Raw genomic sequence first — 24,894 nt, 5'->3', positions numbered from 1 at the left:
TGAACATACACTAACCCGAGTTCCCTATGTTGGTTATACTAAAATAATATTGAAATTTGAAAAAAATGAATGAAGGACGAAGAATAACATACCTTTAAGTAAAGAATGCAAGAGAAGCTCTAACAAGATGATCCAAAACAAAAAAATTGTAGCAACAGTTAGACCAATCACATGTAAACTCTATCTGATGATGCAAGTAATGAAGAAGTCAAAAATGAAAATGTATCGCAAGCCCCTCCTTTTATAAGCATGGAAGACGCCAACTTCAACGACATTGGTTCTCTTGAAGGTCAAAGATCATATCTAACGATTCATGAAAATATCAAACCCATAATTGCATTTGAGTTCATTCGAGTACACCTATGTGTGTGTTGATTCACTAACCTACGAACATAGGTACACACAAATGCATCTGTCATAACAATGTCTTGTCTGAATAAGGATCATTAAATGCACATATTCTAAATATTCCCTCCGTTCCTTTTTAAGTGTCTCTTTTTTGAAAAAAAAATTGTTTCTTTTTAATTGTCACTTACAAAGTTCAAGGTGGTATTAATTCCATTTTGTCAAAATTACCCCTAAATAATTATTACAGAAAGAGAAAAAGTAAAATGAATGTAATAAATAGTTAAGGGTATTATTGGTAAAAGTATAATTGTTGTTGAAAAGGTAACAATAATGATTAACTTTCTTGGTACGTGTAAAAAGTCAAAAAATGACACTTAAAAAAGAACGGAGGGAGTATCAACTTGTAAAATTCAATATCATTCAGACAATGACTTGGGCGCATGAATGTAGACTTTAAAATTTAATATATCAATTGTTAATTTATTTGCTTATTCCAAAAGTGATAATCGAAGGCAAATCCATCTTTATCATTTAACTCTTGTACCCTAGCGGTCACCAATTTTTATTATAGTATTAAATATATTTGTGGTTCCTATAAATAATCCAAATTCCGATTTTAATCCCTATAAATAGTTTTTTTGAAGAATGGTCCCCCTAAATTTTTTCGTCTATATTTATTGTTGATCATATCTTGATGAAGCAGCTAACAGTTATAGAGAGATTGGAGATGAGAAATGTTCTGATATGTCATAATCACTTTTGCAAGCTTAGTGTCAGCATCTTAATTTCTGTTATGCTAGTCTAATATAAGTGAAGCAAACACTTGATTTTCTAAATGAAATAACAAATACAAGCATTGTAAGTTCAACATTTATAGCTTTTGTAACTAGTTCCTAAATGAAATAACAAATACAATCATTGTAAGTTCAACATTTATAGCTTTTGTAATAAGTTCCTCACCCTTTGAGTCTAACCAAACTGAGCATATGTGTGGCTAACCATTTGCAGTATCTGATACACCATCAAAATCCTTCTGAAAGTTTGAGAGTACACTCCTTAGATCTTCCCACTTCATTTGTACATTGTCACACTCCATTTATTCCTTACTTTGCATGATAGCTTCAAACACTCTAAAATTTGAACAAGATGATACAACACTTCTTTGAGTCATATCGTCAAACACATGGTATGCTTGCTCAACATCACATTGATTTTGATAAACATTGATCAAATTAGTGTTCACAAATATGTCTGAAGAGAACCATAAACTACAGTGAAGAGATTGATGTAAGATTAATGTGTATTTGAATCTTTCTTCGGTTAGAATTGATGTTGAAACTTAATATTTTTTTGAAATTGTTTTTCAATTATTTAAAGGGATCTCAAACCTCTCAATCTATCTTGTTTTTTTGTAATATTGACTTTAATTGATGTGATGTGACACGTAAAACTTCGTTAATATGGGAGGGATCAAATTTATAGTCGGAATTTTTTATAAAAAATATTATTTAAAAAAATATTTAGATGAACTAAATCAAAATTTATAATATTTATAAGAAATAAAAACTTATTTGACACTTAATTATAATATCTCTACTATTTATAAGCTGGCTAGAGCTAGCCTACAATTAGCTAAATAAAACCAAATTTATCGTCAACTTGATTTCTATTAAACAAAATTAAACCAATGCAAAACTTCAGAAATAAAATTTTTATGCGGACAGAGGAGCAGGTGAAACAAAAAAGATTGGAAGGAAACAGAATCCTTAGTAATCAACCATGTGAAAACATATTTGTTCTATTAGTTTGTTTCCAGCTGTCCGAATGAGACAACATGTGTTTTTTTTTTCTTTTTGGTATATTTAATATTCTTCACATACAATTTGTAAAACCTAATTTATCAAACCAAATTCAAATTAAAAATTTGTGATTGATTAAACTAAAGAGACAAGAATTATCTCATCTAAATTCCATCATTAGTTGGGACGGCATGTTTTTGATGACTTACAACCACGTTTGTTAATTATAGTTTAAACATAAGCCTTTGTCGTTACTGCATTGAATTGAGGTGTTTAGGTGTAGACAAGTTCTTATAGTTTCATATATAAACACACATGAATCTTTCCTAGATTTGAAGCCACTCAATGACAGTGACTTAGTACATGAATCTCATACAGGACAAAAAAGTCTTCTTGTGCCAAAATCAAAATACTCGCATGTCTCGACAAACAAATGATCTAATCTTAATTTCTTTATTGGATTGTATTAATATATTTTATGTCTATAATGTTATCTACTTTCAAACCCACTCAAAATATTCATATACTCAGTTTCCCATTGGCCCCCACTTCTAGTTCTTACATGAGATCCGAATCTTATGAGCAGACAAGAGAAAATTCCATCAATATTTATGTAAAATAGTAATATTTAACTTTTTATTTTATTATTGTAGAACAACTTGAAATTATGTCTTAAGTGATTGTAAAATGAACTAGGTTTTGAGTGTGTAACAACTCATACAAATATTGTCGTCCAAAAGACAAGTATACCCTTAAATAGAATTATGAGGAGGTCTTTATAATAAATGGTTGGACCAATCACACATTTGAAACAACTCAAGAGCATGCTTTCTTTTCACCTATTGTGTTTAAAAATTCGATAATTTATGTAGAAGTAGTATAGAATTCAAAAATTATAACAGTCTTAAAAACAATTATTCTAGACATTATAAATTTCATCAAATTTCATATAAACATAGTCATCTTCATCCCCATCCCCATCCCCATCTTCACCTTCACCTTCATTCTCATCCAATTCTTTATCTTCATTCTCTTCTTTAAAATCATTACCAAATCATCACCAAAAATACTACTACGAGTGACATCTTTTCCAACATTAAATGTGATGTCTTCATCTATACAACCATTACCATCTCCATTCTCTTGCAATTCATCTATAGAATATCTTCATAAAAATTGTAAGATAATTTCCTAACTTCATTCTTTTTTGCCCAACTTTAAAATAGTTATCACATAAACTACACAATTTATAATTTTTTTTTGGTTTAAATGGTTAATTTGTTTTTAGTGTAGACCTAAATAAATTAAAAATAAATTAAATTTAAAATTAGATACTAAGGATGATTAAAACTTTAATACTTAACATTTTACTCACCCTTTCAAACCCTTTCAAAGACACTTCAAATCCTTTCACAATCGAATGAATTGCAAATTAAACTCAACATTCGCATTGTAAACTATTGTACTTCAGGATATGCACCTCCATAAGATCCTTACCATTGTGTTGGTGTTTTGGTTTCAAGTGCATGGCTAAATCACTACCAAATTTTCCATTTTTTTTTTGAAACTTTCAAGTTGGTAATCAATCTTAGAACGCTTTTCCAAATTAAGAACCATCCTATTCAAACATTCATACATAATTTCTACAACTTTATTATCAATAGCGTATTCATAAGCATAATGCAAGACGAGGTTAAGAAAATTGCCAGCAGTTTGCAATGGCCGATGTATGTGTTTATCCCATTTTTCATCGACAATTTTTCATATCGGTTTGTAGCTAAGAAATGGTGAAATGAATTAGATTTGAAACAAAGTGTGTAAATTTTAAAAAAAAAAGTGAGATAATTCTCTATGAAGTCTGATAGAATCATTTCTTTTGCTCGGTCAATCTCTTTAGAAAAGTAACTCATGGTTGATTTCTCATATGAATCCACCATGCATAACACCTTAATTAAGGGAAAGAACCCCTAATGCAATACACAACATCTTTCCAAAACTTCTTATCAATAACCAAATCTTCCACAGGATCCCATCATTACTCTCTGCAAGTTTACTAGACTTTCATTCGTTTGATGTAAACACCTCAAGTGCAAATTTTATTGATGTTATATTATCATACAAACACCTCAAGGTCAAATATGCAGTGGCAAAGCAAGTTAGGTCAGGTCGAATCACATTATTTAGTAAACTTATGTAATAATGAAATTAGACATGTCCTTGCATAAATTAAGGTTGTGATTCTCTTACTACTTGCAATCCTCTCTTTGTGCATTTCCCCCCTCAAAATACTCTAAAATTAAGTCGATACAATGTGTGTCACAAAGTATCAAATACAACTGCTTTTACTTTTTCATTAGCAAATCTCTAGTTGCTTTGTAATTCACTGCATTGTTCGTAACAACCTAAACCCCATTATCTTCTCCAAATTCCTCAACAACATCATCAATTATCTTAAATATCTTATCTGCAATATTGTTATGTCTGATGCATCAATAGATTTAAAATGACCGTTCCTTTAGGACTATTCACCAAAAAATTAAGTACATTCCTTCTCCTTTTATCCGTCTACTTGTCAATCATTATGGTGTATCCTAGCTTCTTCAAAACAACTTTGTGTTCATCTAAATTATCATTGATATTCTTCAAGTGATTACATAAATTTTTCCTATAACCTCATGATTGGATGATGATTTAAATCTTGGACCATATTTACAAGTTCAAACATCTTATTCCATTCTTCATTATTAGTCACATTAAATATAATAAAATTGTTGTAAATACTTAAATCAATGGCCTTACGTGTATCCTCCCTCATTTTATTTTTTCACATTCTGTTTATACTCGCTCGCTTGTGAAGTCACTCTTACTTCACATTTCTTAAACATATTTCTGGTGTTCAAAATACCTTTCTTTTACAACGAAGCTGGATGATCCCCAATACTATTAGGCTCTTCAATGTCATACAAATTTACTTATGAATCATCTTAGTTTGTAAATCAACTACGACAATGGTTATTTGATTCTTAACTTCATATGGAACAGTTGTGTAAAGTTTGACGTCTTTCATAGTTCTGACTAAATGATGTTTAAGTCGATAAACTCCTCCCCTAGACTCTTCCCCACAATAGTTGCATTTCCACCTTCTTATGTTTGGAATACGTAAACAATACTTTCATGTCGGATTAAAATTATTTTCGCAAATTGTTTGAAACAATCTTGTTGGTTATAGGAGATATTGATGCACTTCAATTATTTGAAGCCATTTTCATCGAATAGTATCTAAAGAGTAAAAAAATGAAAAATAAAAGTGGAAACAAATAAAGAAAGAGAGACGTAAATAAATAGGTGAAGCAAACAATAACAAAGAAAAATGAAGCTTGAATCTAGATCAAATCGAAAAGTTGTGAGGTGAGTTGGTGTTGACGAAGTCTTGTTAAATGAAAGAGGAAGCTTAAATAAAAGAGGAAGCAATGCATAATTTAGAATAAGGGCGAGGGAGTAATTAGGTTTCTAATTATACTAAGGAAGAATCGAATTATGATTGAAGGAAGAAAATTTATGTTGAAATAATAAGTTGATTACAATTGAGTTTATCGAGAACAAAAAGCTACAATCACGAAGGCTGAAATAATATTGTGTTTGCATGCATGATACTTTTTTTATTTAAAAGGAGTTATGATCACGTCTCTTTGAATTTTCATTTTAAAAAATTAATCATTAATAAGGATTCAATAAATTCCGACCCGGATCTAGGCCCATTTTAGAAAATTAGGATTTTTCTAAATTAAAAAAAAACTCCAAAATACAAATGCCATGCATATCTGAATGACGACGAGACAACTGACGAGACAACTTTTCAACTCAGGTGAGTTCATCGAGTTTGTTACATACCATCTTATTTGAATCACAACACACCGACATACAATTGGATCATTGGATTAGATGAATTCATGATTTGACTAGCGATCCTACATACACTACTCTACCTACTTAACACCGCCTATAAGTCATACTAACAACTTTACTTCAGTTTCAATCAAATGAACTTATTCAAAATCACTTTCACTAATAAATAATGAATTACACTTTAGAAACTTTATCTTCGAAGTAATTTAGTACGAAGATATTGATATACATAAGCATAAGTATATAATCAATTATATTCACAAATTTTTTTCAAACATAAAATCTTACATTAACATCGTACAAATATACCAAATATCACCCTTACCAACATTGTCTTGTTTTGTTTTTCTTTTCGGTCTCCATAGTTCCAACACCGTACATATTTAAGAGCATCCACATCCAAAAAAAAATCTCATATTAATATTTAATTAAATAGATCCATTATATTTTTTATATTTTTTCACATTTTCAATTATTTAAACATTTATATATATTTTATAAATACCCCTACAATTCATTAGAAACTCTAAAGTGGATTCTATTAAACACTACATTTATACTCCTAACTTAATTATTTGTACTTTTTTTATTCAATATGAATGAGAAGGTTGTTATTTAATAGGAGAACAATATAAAGTTAAAGAACTATCTAAAATACTTAACACCCATTATAGCATTAAGTTCTATATTATATGGTTTCAAACACTTCGTCTAACTTTTGTGTGTCTAAATAACCCATCTCATTCTATATTTGTGACTCTTTTACTTATGATTTAGACCTGAAATTAATCTTATAAATTTCCATTATATCACATAGAAATTTCAAATTTGATAAAACTAAAAAGATTTATAAAAAGAATGGAACTAATTGTGATAGATTCTGATTCAATCTTGAGACTGACATGAGTTATAAAGAACATGAAAACCTTCACTAAATTTACATTACTTTCATCTATCGACAGAATAAAGAAAACAAAACTTGTAGAAAAAGACATAACAATCATAAAAGTTACAACTCAATAAATCACTTTAAAGTCAATAACAAGAAAATAACTATGATACTAATTTACACAAATGCTATATTTCACACAAAAATCTCAACTACACTAATCTAGATTCAAATCCATGTTCATAGCTTGAGAGATAAATCAAGATGTTTCTGCTTCATTTCTTCTTGATTCATATGAGTCTTCAAACTTGTTCCACCACTCACAAAATATCCACTAATTTCTTTATTAGCTGCAGAATTCTTCATAGTATCCACCACTTCAAATCTACCAACACTTCCTCTTGATGATGATAATGCTGATGGTGATGTTGACCAACCATGATGATGATGATGATGTCCATAAGAGCTTCCAAATCCATTAGATGAAACATGAGAAGGCTTTTGAATCATGGAGTGTGCTTGAATTCCAAGAGCACCATAAAGTGGCAAAGAAGCCATGTTTGCATAGCTTTGTTTATTATGCATAACTGGAAATCCAAAAGCAGAAGCAGAAGCTATAATCTGTGTTCCAAATCTTTGTCCTCTTTTTGCTATGGATCTCTCTCTTTTGTGAGCATTTTGATGTCCACCTAATGCTTGTGAGCTATAGAATTTTCTATGACAATAGTTACAAGAAAAAACTCTTTGTTCTACCTCAACAAGGTTGTTAATATTATTGTTTTCTAATGATGAATCATTAGCAACATCTAAAGAAGTTATGAGATTAAGTTCTGGACTTCCTTGTTCTTGATTATTATTATTATTATTACAATCAAGAACAAAATCATGATTGGTAGATACATTTAAATCAAATAATGAAACATCTACCTTTGAGATTGTGATATCTTCTTCTTCATGATCAATAGATTGTTGTTTCTTCTTTTCATGTTGATTTTGTAATGGTGTGTTTGGACTTGGAGGAAATTCTTGACAAGAGAAGATGCATGGTTCCATTGAAGATAATAATTCCTTAACCCTTTGTTGGTATGTTTAAGGAATTTTTGAGTTGTTGATAGTTTGACAAACACCTTAAATGGATAAAAAGTAGGAGAAGATTTTTAGAGGCAGACAAAAGTTGTGTTCCAATTATGATTCTACACATGGATATGGAATAAGTAAGTGAACAAGTATTATAAGGTTGAAGTGTTTAAGTTGTCAAAATAGTAAAATATTGTTAGTTTCCACTCATTGAAATATGCCTATGGCCTATAGGCTATAATATATTGTCATCATCATATTTTATAAAGTTTACATGTAAAATACTCGTGTATTGTACATGATGCTAGTTTATAAAATAATTATTATAAAATGTACTAGTATTTTTGTCAAATATTTTTTTGTTTTTTCCTAGGAGATTAGTCAAATATTGTCTCTATAGATGTATCTGAATCGGATTGGATTGAGTTTAATTTAATTTGTTATTTAATTCGTTCAAATTTTATTAGTTTAGTTTCTTGTTCAACCTACCTATAATAAAATTGAATCGAGCGAATCAGATCATTTACAGGTAAGTTGAATTTGTAGGTTGTACGATGTGTCTAAAAAATATATTTTTATAAATATATTTTTTAATTTTTTTTAATACTAATTAATACAATTGCACACATTTTAAACATAAATAGGATGAAATAAATCACCCATATGTAATATAACACTTAATAATAATAACAAATTTTAAAAAGATACAATTCTTACAAAATTTATAAGTCAGAACTTATACAAAAATAAATAAGCAATCACATTTAATCTTTAAATTACGTAAATTTATTTGTTTAATATTGATCTAGTAGCGGTATCAAACTGTGAACGAAGAATTAGAAAAAATGTGTTAATAGTCATAATTTTTTTTCATTAAGAATAATAGTAAAAATATTACTAAGGTCATGTCAATGAGTTCAAAAGCTCAAACCAAATACCCGAATCGAAGTTATGCAAATTATCACAAGTTGGATCGAGTACACCTGTAAATGAACGAGTTTGAATAATCAATGAGTTAGTTTGGTTTGAGTCGGCGGATTCGCGTTGACTGACGTCGCACCCATGAACACCCCAGTCCCTTTTAACTATATACCAACGATTGCGCTAAGACAAGGGGCAAGTGACAAGTGCTCTTTAAAATGACTCGGTATAAAAGGCGGTAGGCTATCTGTCGATTACATATGTTAATCGATTCATTAAATTTCATTTGGTAGAAGGTAAAACCTGACCCGAAGTGATCTTTATGATGATAATCATTTGTATGTTGTATGTTAAATAAAGAAATTTGATTTCTCAAATTTGATTTAGACTTAAGTTTTACAATTAATAAAATTTATAATTATATTAATAAAATATATATGTTTATAAAAAATAAAATAAAAATAGCATGGTATGATATGCTAATGAGTTGGATTCGCGGGTTCACGGTTTTAAAATTTCAAATTGTTATCCGAATCAAATACCAATGAGTTTGAATGGATTGATTAGGATTTGATCCGTACATGATTGGGTTAAATAAAAAAAAGGATTGAATTGGGCAAATGAGTTTGCAGATTGTTCAATAACCATAAACACCCGTAAGTGGGAGCGAATGTCTAAAACCAAGAGTAGAGGGGGTATGGGGTTTAGAGAGTTTGAAGACTTCAACAAACCGCTGTTGGGAAAACAATGTTGGCGTCTTATTCTGGGTGAGCACACGTTGTTGGGAGTAGTCTTTAAAGCTAGATACTTCCCTAATTCCAACTTCATGAAAACTAAGGTGGGGCACGTAGGCTATCTGTCGATTACATCTGTTAATCGATTCATTAAATTTCATTTGGTAGAAGGTAAAACCTGACCCGAAGTGATCTTTAATTTTAAAAGGTGATGATTACGATGATCCCTATGATGATAGTCATTTGTAGGTTGTATCCAACGACGAAGAGATGAAGAGTATACGTACAAACATTTAAAGGGGCAAGTGCTCTTTAAAATGACTAGTATTTTTATCAAATATTTATTTGTTTTTTCGTAGGAGATTAGTCAAATATTGTCCTATTACGGATGTATCTGAATTGAGTTGGATTGGATTGAGTTTAACATAATTTATTATTTAATCTATTTAAATTTTATTAGTTTATGTTTCTTGTCTAATCAGCCAATAACAAAATCGAACCGAACGAATCTGAACATTTACAGGTTGGGTCAAGTGGAATTTGTAAGCTATGTATAAAACAAAAGAAAAATATTTTTATAGTTTTTGTTTTAATTTTAAATATTTTTAAACAAATCAATACAATTGTACGTATTTTCAACATTTAAATAGGATGAAAGACATCGTATAATTTCTAATAAAATTCATTGATATGTAATATAACACTTAATAATAATAGTAACAAAAAGACATAATTCTTATAAAATATATAAATTAGAAATTATACAAAAATAAATAGGCAACAACATTTAATTTTTAAATTATGTAAATTCATTTATCCTATATTGATCTAGTAGCAATATCGGACGCGACTTAGTCCCTTTTAACTATATCCCATGAAGACCTCAATTCCTTTTAACTATATTACCAACAACTGCACTAAGACAAGGGGAAATGGTGAGTGCTCTTTAAAATGACTCGGTGTAAATGGTACGTGGGTTATCTGTCGATTACATATATTAACCGATTCATTAAATTTTATTTGACAGAAGGTAAAATCTGACTCGAAGTGATATTTAACTTTAAGAGGTGATGATTACGGTGGTCCATATGACGATAATTATTTGTATGTTGTATTCAACGATGAAGAGTGTAAATACAAACACTTCAACGATCAAGTCATTAACCTTAAATGTGAACTTCAAGGTTTTAAATAATGTGTATTGGTTCTCTATGCTTTATAGTTAGGGTTCTTTATAACATATGTCTCATAGGACATGTGTCAGGAGATTATATGATTTGTAAAGGTCGATTTAATACCTCCTAACTATGATTCTCTACTAGACAATGTCCATTCTTCGGACAACTCATTCTTCTGGAACTTGGGTTGTCCATTTCTCGACGGATTGAGCCTTAGTCCAATCCTCGACGGATTGAGCCTTAGTCCAATTCAAAACAGTTTCCCTGAGATTTGGCCGACAAAGCAAACTTATGATTTTGTTTCTCGATTCTTTATAATTCATATGGAGTCCTTCTTCTCTGAGCAACAGCTGTGATTGTGATCATCAATAGAATTCGACAAAGAAATTTTGAATATTCGTTCTCGTAAAGTGTCCTAAGAGACACGCTATGTATGTCACATGTTTTATTTTAGAATTTATTAAAAAGTCATAACGTTCTATCAGAGCATATTATAATAGAAAAATAATTGCATGAAAACATACTTAAAATCATATTTTTAAAAATATTCAATAAAAATAGAGAAAATTTTAAATTTATTTTAAATTAAATTTATTTTTTAATTAAAATTACGGGGTGATTATAATAATAAAAAAGAAAAAAAAATTATATCTTTATTTATTAATTAATAGAAATGTTGTGATTGACTATTTGTAAAACTAAATATTATATTTGTGTCTATCTAAATATTTTCCACTATAACATTTGTCTTTATATATATAATTAGAATTTGAATATTTGTCTTGAACGTCCATCTTAATAATATTAACTTTTGTTAATCGAGCTAATTATCAAAATCAATTAGTATCTTTTAAAAAAGCATGTATAATGTGATATGCTTTTCATACTGCATGAACACAATAAGGTACCGTTTAGAGTTTGGCTTTCGGCAGTAGAAAACAAGACGGTTGGTCACTCACGCGCGTTCTAAAAGAACCTTAACCAATCATGTAGCAGACAGAACAAAATGTGTAGACCAGAACCACACCCAACAAACTCTTCTACATTCACTACTTGAAACTCGATCGCCTAGGTCGCAATGTCTCATGTTCTTCTCATATTCCTTGTCCTTTTGCATCCCTTTTTTCCACACTTTCTTCTTCTATGCTCGACCCTCTTCACATGGACTCATACATTGCCTACAAAAAGATATCATGATATTACAAACAAACCAATAATTGCATAAATAACTTCTTTAATTCATTATATTTGTTTAATGCATAAGTGTGATATTTATAAATCAAAATATCGTGATCTACAAAAATTTAATCTTATTTAATTAATAGTGCAAGTAGTCTATGATTCTTCTCATCGTTGAGAGTTCGAGATGACTCAGATTTATCTTAATTTTTATTTAGTTTATATATGTATTTCCTTTTTAAAAAATATCATATAGACATGAAATACGATTAAATAAATAAATTGTTAAATTTTATTATATTTTAATTTATTATAACGCTTTCATGGTGAATTTATGCGAACTTGAAAAAAAATTGAATATTTAATACTATGTTATTTGCATTTGTTAAATTTTTATTTGGAATTTTATTTATTTTAAATTGATTTTATCTTATTCTTAGTTAACGTTTTATTTAATTTTATGTGTAAATAAATATTTATAATTAAGCTATTTTTTATTTTGTTAATTTATTTTAGGTATATTTATATTCGGTCTTAACATTATTTGAAATTTAATTTTACTTCTAAAAAAATTTAAATAGAAATTATTAATACAATTTTAATATGAATAAATTTTACATATTTAAATAAAACATGAATGATTATGAGAAGAAAATAAATTTAAATTACTAAAACAATAAAAAAATTTACATGAATTAAAGTTAAAGTTAATATATTTATAAAAACTAAACCTATATTTAAATATTTATTTTTTCATTTTTTTAACATAGTATTATAGATAATTGAAGTATAACTCTCAATCCTACCACCAAATATTCTTTCAACTATCAAATAAGCTGTTTTAAGAAACTTTAAACTTAGTATTTAATAAATATTAAATCTATCTTACAACTAAATTTAAGTGCCGACATAACTCTGATTCTCTTGCAACCAATTAATGATGATACAAGGTCGAGTTTCTTCTTTCCTTTTTCCTATATTTCCAACATAATATTCTAGTTATCTTGCAACCAATTAATGAAGCACAAATTAAAATTATTCCACGTATAATAAATAATCATAAAGAGGGAAGAGAATTCTTATGTGAAGTGTCCCATAATGGCAAAAGAGACAAATGGCCGACACATAAAAGAGAAAACCGATGTGGAGTTCCTCTAATGTCTTTGATAGTGTATTTCGTGTTAATTTGCATTATTAGTATTAATTATGATTAAGAAGATCAAATCTCCTAGTTTAAAGTATTGAATTAGGTATATAACTTTGGCTTTTGCATATATAATATTATTAATTATTGTTACCGTATTCACAAGTCACTTTTGACAACTTTGTTTAACAAAAGTCTTAACCCCACCTTAAAAGGGCCATGATTGAGTTTAGGAATTTAAAGTGATTTATTCCATTAAGAAAACAACTTAATCACTTCATCTTAGTAAATTGTTAACTGTCTAATCAATGTATGTAACCAAATCTCTTTAAGAGATCTCATTGTCTTTCCAAATTGGTCCACATTTGAAAACTAGAAATGATGTTTGTGACATCAATTAAGTTGATGAAGTCAAATAAAGTGTCAAATATATATTTGTATTTATAAATGTGTATAAGATAAAATTGGTAGGAGATATATGTATATGTTGTTGTAGATAATAACAGGATTTTAATGTTCAAATGATACTTTTATTTAAAAAAGCTCTATAAAAAAGCTCACAAAGTTTCAATCTATGTCTTCACATCATAAAAGATAATATCTAGATCCCCAAGTACTTTAAAGATAGCAACTACAATGCTTTCTCCTTTCCTCATCAATCTTGTCTTCCTAACTAGACGTCCACATGATAAAATGAAGAATGAAGATTGTATTGATAAAACAATTTAGACTTTGAAATAATCAAATCTACTAGTAAAAAAATCGAATGTACTTGCAAAAGGTACATCATATGAATAGTACTTTGCTAATCTAGAATCAATGATATTTCGGTATATTTGATTTCTAAATGACCTTGTCTCAAGCTTATTCTATCCTAGTACCCTAAGGACAAATTACTCTATCGTTGAAGACCGGTGGGTCGGATCCATCGCAGAACTATAATTTTTCTTTCTTCAACCTTATTTTTATAAACAGATCCAAGTACATAATATCATAGCACTACCATCCTCAATAGGCATCCGAGAGACGTCGAAATCAACAATCGTAACCGTTATCACCAAAGGAAAGATCTCGTTTGGGACCCTCATGCATTTTTGGTATCACATAATATGAGTATTGGCCTCTTCGACGTCCTAGTTGAAGTGGTTCATTTCTTTTGTTAACGACCATCAACTCGACGATATTCCTCTACATCATCCTTTTGGAGGGATTCCTTGATCTCGAGACACAACTTGATGGAAGCGATGTATCGTCGCTTCTCTTTATGACGTTCTTCTTCTTATCTGGTGGTATCCTTCCCTTTGGTTCTAGAAAATTTCAATGATTTTCTTGGGGGATTTATCCCTTCGGGGGAGTGCTTCTTCTTATGTGAATCATCTTGACTTCCTCGACCCCTCTTATTATCTCTGATGTATTCAGTGAGTTTCCCTTTCTTGATCATTCATTCTATTACATATTTTAGTTGGATGCATTTATTTGTGGTGTGACCGTGACTTACAGAAACATTAATATTTGGGCTTATCTGTCTGGGAAGATTCCTGATCGAGTATAGATTCTTGACCCTGGCCTCCTTGAACTCAGTATTTATGCATTCCTTCCAATTTTTCTCCCTCGATATATTCAAGAGAGTGTGTGTGTCAAACCTGGACCGGAAGCCAAGTTTTCCTTCTTCTTTGTGCTAACCATTGTTTTTTTTCAAATGTCTAGTTGAGTCTGAGATTTCCCACTCCTCGAACTCCTCCATCGACTAGGAGTTTTTCTTCATAATTGATGTATGAAATTCTAGTATCAGATATGAGATGTCGAAGATAATGTCACGACACTAATATCTGAATAACAACTAAAATATAAACATGATAAAAATAAAGAAACAATTGAACAAGTGACACAAGCAATTGTTAACCTAGTTCGGTGCAAACTCACCTACGTCTGGGGGCTACCAAGCCAGGAAGGAAATCCACTAAACAGAATTAGTTCAAAGACTCTCAATAAACAACTTCAAGTTACAGTCTTTTTACCTAATTTCTACCAGTGTGGCTTCTATCTAAGAACTCTTAGATATGAGACCCTACTCACTCCTCCTCAATCACAACAGTGATATAAAAACAAATATTACAAAGAAAGAAGACACTCTTCAAGGACACATACTTGATCTTGCTTAAAAGCTTCAACCAAGTAAACACACACTCGTGTTTCAAAGCTTAGAGTGGACAAATTACAACACAAAAGTCAGTCCAATTCAAAGCTTAAGATGAATGAATGACTCACAATACACAAGCTCATACAAGACTAAAACCCTAAAACCCTAAGACTCTTTCGTTCGTTTCTTGTGTGTTTAAACCAGGTTTTACATGGCCTTTAAATAGAAGCTTTTGAATGGGCCTGGGCAGCATAAAACCCTAATTCTATTTTCCTTGCATATCTTCTAAGTAACGACGACTAATCATCCCTTATTGGAAAATAGATCATTCTGGTTTTAAATCAAATTACTCCTTGAATAGCGCATTCAATCTCCACATAATCACACACAGATTTGCATGAAAAGCGCAATATTAAGATACATAACATTCAGACTGAATGTTCTGTATACACATGTCTTAACATCGGGTCTGACATCTTAGCTAAATCCTGCACAACCATATTTAAACATCCTGCCGGAAGCTGATATCACATGTCAAGACAACACGCGTGACAACTTGTGATAACTCTAAGTTTTACCAAAATTGATGCCAACACATAGAACCAACAACCCCCTCCCCCCCCCTTGGCAAATTTTGGCTAAAACCTACATCAGATCATACGTTTCACAAGAAATCAATCACAATATCAGTTCAGCAACAGAAATAAACATACACACATTACTAGTGATCACGACTTTATGAGTCTATTGGGGTATTAACTGCAAGTGCACAGTCTAATCGCGTAGTAATAAAAGATATCGATCCCACAGGGACTTATGAATCGATATACCGTTTTCTAAGGTTACTTCGTAAAGCTAAGGCGGATGATACTTTGTTGATTAGGGGGAAAAATAAAACTAAAATAAGATCTAGATTAAATATCAAATAAGCGGATATCGGTATGCAGTTCGTCGTAATTAGGGAATCAAATCTTCGTTGGTTTCATAGTTTTAAAGTAAATCTTTTTTCAGTAGACACTATTGATTTAAAAGCCTTTTCTCAAACTCTCGCTCTGTCGAATAGACTATGACTTTATATTAACGTGCGCTGTCACTAATTTGTTAAGTCCAAAATCACTTTTTGAAAACAATAGAATCTATAGAAACTCTTTTTAAGAAAATGCTAACCATTTAAACACCCTTGTCTCAAACTCTCGCTCTGTTGACTTAGATTATATAATTAAACTTAAATGCTTAACTCTCGTCCTCACATTTAACCTTTAAAAATACTTTTTGAAAATGATTAGAATTTAATTAACTCTAAAAATTGCTTTCGTCCTGATTTAAAATTAATGTCCAATTTACACTGTCCAGTTAAAAGCTCAAACCGTCGTTCTATTGATTTTAACTTCTTTATGTCTTTTACTCTCGTACAAAAACCTTGGTATTAACTCTGTAAATTGAGACCATAAAAAGAGTGATTATGTTTTTAAACAAAATTAAACCAACTTAGTTTTGATTCCTTCATTCCGCTTACTCTACATACCGATATCTAAGTTTATTTAGCCAGACATGCTAAACAAGCCTAAACAATAATTATGCTTACATACAGCCATATCAGACAGACAGTATAAATAAATAGCAGTGCAGAGCATATATAAATTTAAACAATAAAATTAAAGAACCTGTAAAATTAATAGAAGTCTTGATTATTCCTAGCTTCGATGCTTGAACTCTCCACCACAAACCGGTTGGATTTGTTCTTACAATCTTCGATCGGACAAGAAAATAAAAACGAAGGAATAAAATACTATGATCTAACGTAAGGTTAGATCCAGTGAAAATTGCACAATAGTTTCCGGTGTAGAAACTATTGTGAGAAAATTAATTGAATGCTTTAAAATTGACTGGAAAAGGAAAGGAAATAAAAATTGCTAGGAAAGTAGAGTGCTGGAAAATAAGAAAAACAGTAAAAATAATGCGGTGCCGAAAACTGGAAAATTGAGCGTCTCCTCTGCAAGGTTCCACCACTGGTCCTATTTATACCAATCCATTTTGTAACCGTTTCTTCCATAATCCATTCAGTAAGTTTCAACGAGTCTACTGGTCAAGCGAAGAAGCAGGATGAACGTGCTTCTGTTACGCGTCAAACCCAAAAATATAGGAATGGGGTGTGACGCTCGTCACATCACGTGTTACGCTCGTAACACTTAGCAGGGGGACGTGACGCTCGTCACACCTTGTGTGACGGTCGTCACGGCTTCAGCGCTTCTAGTTGATAGTTGTGGGCTGGGCTTTAGTGGAAATTGCTTCTCATCATCTTTTTGCACCTCCTTTTCTTTCTTTTTCACGTATGCTTCAAATAATGTTGCCTGGAATAAATAGAAGGAAAATACCAAGTAATATCGAATAATATAAAATAAATCGAAACAAATAATAATATAATTTAATTAAATCGAGTCTAAAAGTGTGATATTATTTCATGTTATCAAACTCCCCCATACTTAGACTTTTGCTTGTCTCAAGCAAGATACAGTATAGAAATCGTTTTAAAATATTAGCCAGATGAAATTTCTAAACACACATCAATTCGCGCTTGGTTGCAAGTAAATCTCATTTAGAAATAGCCTGAGCTTAATCTTAACATCAACAACTACCGTTACAACCTCAGATAACCTCACCTTATGCAAACCAGTTCGAGTCACGCAATTATAGCTATCCTAGTTCTTTTACTCTTATTTCACCCGTTTTCATTCTAGCGAAATCACATTAAGCCCTTTATCGTTTCGCGCACATAGTGGAGTAACCGGTTAGCGATTCTGATTCCCTTTTTAGCTTGAAGTTCTGGTACATAAGTTGGATAACTTCGTTATTTAGTCCATTGCAAATTGCGGGGGATCGAACCGTAGTTCGCCCTACCAAGTTCAGCACCAGAAACCGCTGAACCAACTCACAGTGGATCGTTCATACAATGTTTTTGTAGGGTCCGCAACCTTTGGATTAAATGATCTGGTAAGGACCACCTAACTTAATTAGTACATTTCCTTATATATATATATATATATATATATATATATATATATATTATATATATATATATATATATATATATATATATATATATATATATATATATATATATATATATATATATATATATATATATATATATATAATATATATATATATATATATATATATATATATATATATATATTTATTTATTTATTTTTGCTTTTTTTGTTTTTTTTTTGTTTTGGGAATCATTCACTTATATTCATCGGCTCTCCACGTAGTTTGCTATTAAGATGGTGCCGGCTTCTCGTATAAACTACTCGGGGTTACTATAAAACTAAAAGTTCAAGGGATTGGTATAATAGGTACTTTTCCCGATCTAACGTGTTGAGGTTTTTAGAGCGTTGGGACGGTAATAATTTTCGTCGTAATTTTACTCAAGTTTGATAAAATAAGCAACCTTTATACTTATTGAGTGTGTTAAGTGTTAAATTTTTTTTTTGGCTCAAGAAAATTGAGGGGAAAAGTTAATACAAATTTTTCACACTAGGGACTCGACTTAAAATAAATATATTATATTTAGATAAGGGAAATAACAATGAAAGGGAAGATAACATACTTGAAAGAGGAATGTTGGAAAAGAAATAATCATAACGGAAACAAAGTTTTTCCCCCCCACACTTAAATGAAACATTGTCTCCAATGTTTTAAAGAAAAGCGAAAAGAAAGGAAAATAAAGTAAATATGCTCAATTTTGCCTGCGTCCTCTTGTTCTCGGGCCCGGCGAGCGTTGACGTACTTCCAAGCCATCAAACCTGTTGAGCAAATCAGTGAACCGCTGGTCGGTTATTGCATTCCTTGCTTCCTGTTGATGTTGCATCTGGCGCATCAGTTGCATCACTTCGGTATTCTGCGCATGCATGGCATCAATAGCATCCATGATGTCATCATTAGTTGCTGGCCTTCTTCTTCGACGACGTCGGGAGGATGGACCAGTTGCATTATCGGAAGGGTTAAGTGGGGCTGACTGTTGTTCAAGACCTTGATCACCTTGCTCCATTTCTTCAAACTCGTTCGGGGCCGTGTTTGCTTGTGTAGGCTCGGTAGTTTCGGGAGCATTAAGGTCGTAGATGAATTGGTCGGGGTTGGTGACATTTGTGAGGGAAATGTTGGGTAAAACAACGCTTGGGACTTCTTGGTTATTCACCATAAGATAATACCTTCCGCCTACCCTAGATAGGGGTGGGAGAGCTTGTAAATTTTGAAGTCGGTCCCCTAGATTCAAACCAAGTGCTATGGAGGTTATTAATCCTCCAATCACGAAAGGTTGGCGGCCTCTAGCACATAGGGTGCGGATATGGTGAAATAAGAAAGAAGCGGCGTTTACCTTTGTATCCATTGCAAAGACGCAGTTGAGGAAGAATAATTCCTTGACATTGACTTTGCTGTTGTTGGGTCGACCGAAAATGGTGTTTTGCAGAATGCGGATAAAATACCGGATGGTTGGGTTATGTATGTGTGAAGCAAGTAGTGCATCCCAATTATCGGTTTCCACACCGGATATTTTTCTAAAGAGGTCGAAGGCGTTTATGGGCCACTGTGAGTTCGGAGGGATTCTTGGGTGGATTTGGTCTCCTACAGGGAACTGTAGCATGGCACTCAACTGATCCTGGGATAGTGAGTACTCGGTGTTGAACATGCGGAAAGTTGCGGTACCGGTTAAGTACTCGTCTTCACCGGTTGGAGTGGTGTATGAATAAGAACTTAAAAATTCTAAGGTGAGTGATGGGTAGGTAGGTTGATTGTGTGTGCAAAAAAAAGTTAAATCAGCGAGCCGAAGCATCCATTGCACACCTTGAAGTAATCCTAATTCTTGTAAACAATTTAAATAAGGATACCTGGTAGAGACGACACCTCGTTGGAATCGATCGAATTGCTCTCGTTGATAGTTATCATCTTCGGATCGGAAGATGATATTTCCGAATTGTTGGTTTTCCGCCATATTGATAGGTGGGTTGAAAGAAGGAAAGAGGATGCAAATGTATTTGTATAGAATTGTTTGTTAGAATGATGTGGTTTAGGGAGAAATGGAGTGTAGGTATTTATAGGGAGAGTTTTTGGAAGTTGGAAGAGAAGTGGGTGAAAGGAAAATAAATATGGATGAATGTGATTGGGATGGAGTAAAGGTGAATGAATGGGGAAAATAAAAAGGTGGGTGGGTAACGGTCGTGTCCCCAACGGTCACCAACGTTCACCTATTCTGAAGCTGTCACGCTCGTGACATAAGGTGTTACGGGCGTCACATGCATTTGCGTGACGACCGTGATGGCTTGTGTGACGCTCGTCACACCAGTCAGCTTGCAACGGTCACTTACGTGGGTGCTTTATTATTATTGTTTTATTTTATTTTTTTGTTTTTATTTTGTTTTGTTTATGTTTATTTTATTTTGCTATTGATATATTTTAGAAATACCATGCATGCTACTCTATTACACCATAGTGTAAATATGTTTTTTTTCTAATAGGCTATGTAAGCAACATACAGTAAATATCATTATTGATAATTGTAGATATTGCATAGAACAAAATGAAATAAAATAAACCAATAATGCAATAGCTTCATAAACATAATGTAACATTTGAAGGTAAAAGAAAACATGGAAAACAAATACTAAGATTAAAATAATGTTAAATGAAACTATAGATTCCCTAAAAATAAAACTAATTAACTAAAAACTTCTAGCCACTTGTAGGATCTTTGGCCGGAGGAGTAAAGGAGTTAACACGGTTTAGCAACTCGTGAAATTGATTTGTCATACTGCTCATGTATCCCAGAAATTCATGTCCCATATTAGTTAGCTCTTTTCTGATGGCTTCTTGTTCTGACATCAAGGCTTGAATGGCGGTGTTATAATCAGTTCCGGACATATGATGTCTAAGATCAGGTATTGCCGACTCTTCGATCGGCATAGGATGAGGTGGAGAGTCAATATCATAATAACCAGATGGTGTCTGAGGGTCGGACTCAGCATAAGGAATCTGGTCGTCACAAATCTCATAGTCTTGGATGGATTCAGTAGATCTAACAGGAGAAGGTATTCCATTCAGATTGTAGAGCCAATTGTTTCGGTTATGAACACTAGTCCTCGGGCTAGGCAAGGTGAATAGGCAAAGAACTTGGTTGTTAATTATTAGCTCAAACTCTTCAGGTCCTAGGTTTCCTATAAACATAGTGTTGAAGAGGAAGGGTATACTCATAGGCTCAATGCCACAAAAAGGGCTCAAGTCAAGCATGGGTTGGCGTAATCTGATAGCATTACCAATCATGGTTATCAATCCGCCTATTTGAATTGGTGCTCGGTCATCTTGAATAAGGCGGTCAAAATTCGCCAACATATAAGTGGCACCATTCACTGGACGGTTCTGGGAAGCACAAAATATGATGAAGAGTTCATCACGTGAAACTGTGGTAATGTTTGATTTCTTCCCAAAAAGAGTGTGTGCTAGGATTTTATGGAAATAACGAAAAGCTGGGTTATGTATGTTTCCAGAAAGAAACTCATGCTCCTCAGGGTCGTCATTTCCCGTTAAACTTCCCCAAAAATGTTCAAGTTCTCTATATTCAAAAAGGTCTTCTTGGATCATGGTGAATGTATCAAAAGAGGTAGGAAACCTTAAAAGGTTAGTAAAGTCTTGAAATGTTAAATTGATACTCCATATTGAACATCCTGAACTGAATGAAACCTCTACTTATTCCTTTTCCATGGCTGGGTAGATAGATCAGGGAGCTAAGGAATTCTAGAGTTAGCCTCCGGTAAGTGACAAATTGTCTTCGAATAGGAGTGGTTTCCCACCCTATTTGACTCAGCAGATACATGACACTCTCTCTTAGTCCAAGGGCAGTCATTGCCCAATCATCAGCATAGAAACTAGGTAGCATCTCTCTCTCTGCTAGTTCTTCAAACTTTTGTTTCTGAGCTTTCCCTCTGAATTTGATACCCATACGATCAATTTGTCCCATCAGGTTAGTGTTAACTAAAGAAAAGAAAAACAAGAATTTAGTCAGGATTTGGCCAGATGCCGAAAGAAGAAAAGAAGAAAAGTTTTATAAAATAAAATAAATGAAGAATGAATACTAAATAAAATCAAAAGAATAATCAAAGAAAAGATAGTAAAAATTTGTGGGTTGTCTCCCACGAAGCGCTTTGTTTAATGTCGCAAGCTCGACATAAAACTAGTAAATGTTAATCTATAGATTTAGGAGACAATACGTCTAATTTCAGGACTTGCGAGTCTTCATTGTTTTCATCATAGTGATAATGTTTCAGACGCTGTCCGTTTACGATAAATGCTTCCATAGATTTGCCTTTAATTTCCACAACTCCACTAGGGAAAACATTAGTAACTTGGAAAGGGCCTGACCATCTAGATCGTAGTTTTCCTGGGAATAACTTAAGTCTAGAGTTAAACAACAGGACTACGTCGCCTTGTTTGAAATTTTCCTTGATATGCGCTTATCATGCCATTTTTTCGTCCTTTCTTTGTAGATTCTGGCATTTTCGTAAGCGTCTCGTCTAAGTTCCTCTAATTCGTTTATATCAAGGATTCACTTTTCACCGGCGGCCTTATAGTTTAAATTTAAATTTTTAATATCCCAATAGGCCTTATGTTCTAGCTCTACTGGGAGGTGGCAAGATTTACCATAAATAAGCTTAAATGGGGTTGTTCCTATGAGAGTTTTGTAAGCAGTTCGATAAGCCCATAAAACTTCAGGTAATTTTGATGACCAGTCTTTTCTTGACGTGGCGACTGTTTTTTCCAATATCTGCTTAATTTCTCTGTTAGACACTTCCACTTGTCCACTGGTTTGAGGATGGTAAGGTGTCGCTACTCGATGTTTTACACCATACTTAAACAATAGTTTTTCGAGTATCTTAGATATGAAATGCGATCCACCATCACTGACTACTATTCTTGGGATACCAAATCTTGGAAAGATTATATTCTTAAAGAGTCTAGTTACTACTCATGTGTCGTTTGTTGGGGAAGCTATGGCTTCAATCCATTTTGATACGTAATCAACCGCTACGAGTATGTACTTGTTACCGAAAGAAGGTGGAAAAGGTCCCATGAAATCTATTCCCCACACGTCGAAAATCTCTACTTCCAAAATGCCCTTTTGTGGCATCTCGTCACGTCTAGATATGTTTCCTGTGCGTTGGCATCTATCACATTTCTTGACAGCAGCATGCACATCCTTCCATATGTTTGGCCAATAAAGACCGGCTTGTAGGATTTTAGAGCAGGTCTTGGATGTACTTGCGTTTCCACCATAAGGAGCGGAATGACAATGTTGGATTATACTTTCTATCTCTTCTTCAGGTATACACCGACGGAAAATACCATCGGGGCCTCTTTTGAAAAGTAAAGGGTCGTCCCAATAATAATGTTTCAAGTCATGGAAGAATCGTTTCTTTTGCTGGTAGGATAAATTAAGTGGAACTATTCCGGCGGCTAAATAATTGACAAAATCGGCGTACCATGGTGTAACGCATACAGCCAAGGTGGTCTCTACTTGTTCATCAGCTCTATTTTCTTCCAAATTAGCTATAAGTCTATCGTACGAGAAGTCATCATTGATCGATGTTCTTTTCGGTTCCAGATTTTCTACTCTAGAAAGGTGATCTGCCACTACGTTTTCAGTTCCTTTTTTATCTTTGATTTCCAAATCAAATTCTTGTAACAACAAGATCCACCTTAGGAGTCTAGGTTTAGAATCCTTTTTTGTTAAGAGGTACTTAATGGCAGTGTGGTCAGTGTAAACGATTATTTTTGCTCCGACCAAGTAAGAACGAAATTTATCTAGTGCAAATACTACTGCCAAAAGTTCTTTCTCGGTCGTGGCGTAATTCATCTGTGCTTCATCTAGAGTTCTACTTGCATAATATATGACATGAAGTTTTTTATCCTTTCGTTGTCCTAAAACAGCGCCTACGGCGTAGTCACTTGCGTCACACATTATTTCGAATGGTTCATTCCAATCCGGAGTCTGCATTATGGGCGCGGAGATTAATGCTTGTTTAAGCGTTTGAAATGCTTCTAAACATTTATTGTCGAAGATGAATTCAGCATCTTTCATTAATAATCCGGTTAAAGGCTTAGTTATTTTAGAGAAATCCTTAATAAATCGTCGATAAAAACCAGCATGTCCTAAGAAGCTTCGTACTTCTCTCACAGTTTTCGGAGGTTGAAGGTTTTCGATTACTTCTATTTTGGCTTTGTCTACTTCAATTCCTCTATTTGATATAATGTGTCCTAAAACAATTCCTTCTTGTACCATAAAGTGACATTTTTCCCAATTAAGTACTAGGTTTACTTTTACACATCGTTCTAGAACTCTTTCTAGGTTTTCAAGACATTCTTCGAAACTTTTCCCGCATACGGAAAAGTCATCCATAAAGACTTCCATGATGTTTTCGAGAAAATCGGCGAATATTGCCATCATGCACCTTTGGAAGGTTGCAGGAGCATTGCACAAGCGAAACGGCATTCGTCGATAAGCGAAGGTACCAAAAGGACATGTGA

The 24,894-nt window shown here is 32.5% G+C and overlaps 1 protein-coding gene across 1 annotated transcript; it reads right to left on the bottom strand.

Moving 5' to 3' along the window:
• Positions 1–7,053: 7,053 nt before the first annotated feature.
• Positions 7,054–8,220, bottom strand: LOC127097763 (zinc finger protein 1). Its single transcript, XM_051036251.1, has one exon. The coding sequence runs from the start codon at positions 7,993–7,995 to the stop codon at positions 7,183–7,185; it is 813 nt and encodes a 270-aa protein (XP_050892208.1). The 5' UTR covers positions 7,996–8,220; the 3' UTR covers positions 7,054–7,182.
• Positions 8,221–24,894: the final 16,674 nt, after the last annotated feature.

This window comes from Lathyrus oleraceus, chromosome 6, assembly GCF_024323335.1.
Source record: "Lathyrus oleraceus cultivar Zhongwan6 chromosome 6, CAAS_Psat_ZW6_1.0, whole genome shotgun sequence".
NCBI classification, from domain to species: domain Eukaryota; kingdom Viridiplantae; phylum Streptophyta; class Magnoliopsida; order Fabales; family Fabaceae; genus Lathyrus; species Lathyrus oleraceus.
The sequence above is the reverse complement of the archived record's forward strand: the minus strand, read 5'-3'. Positions and strand labels throughout refer to the sequence as shown.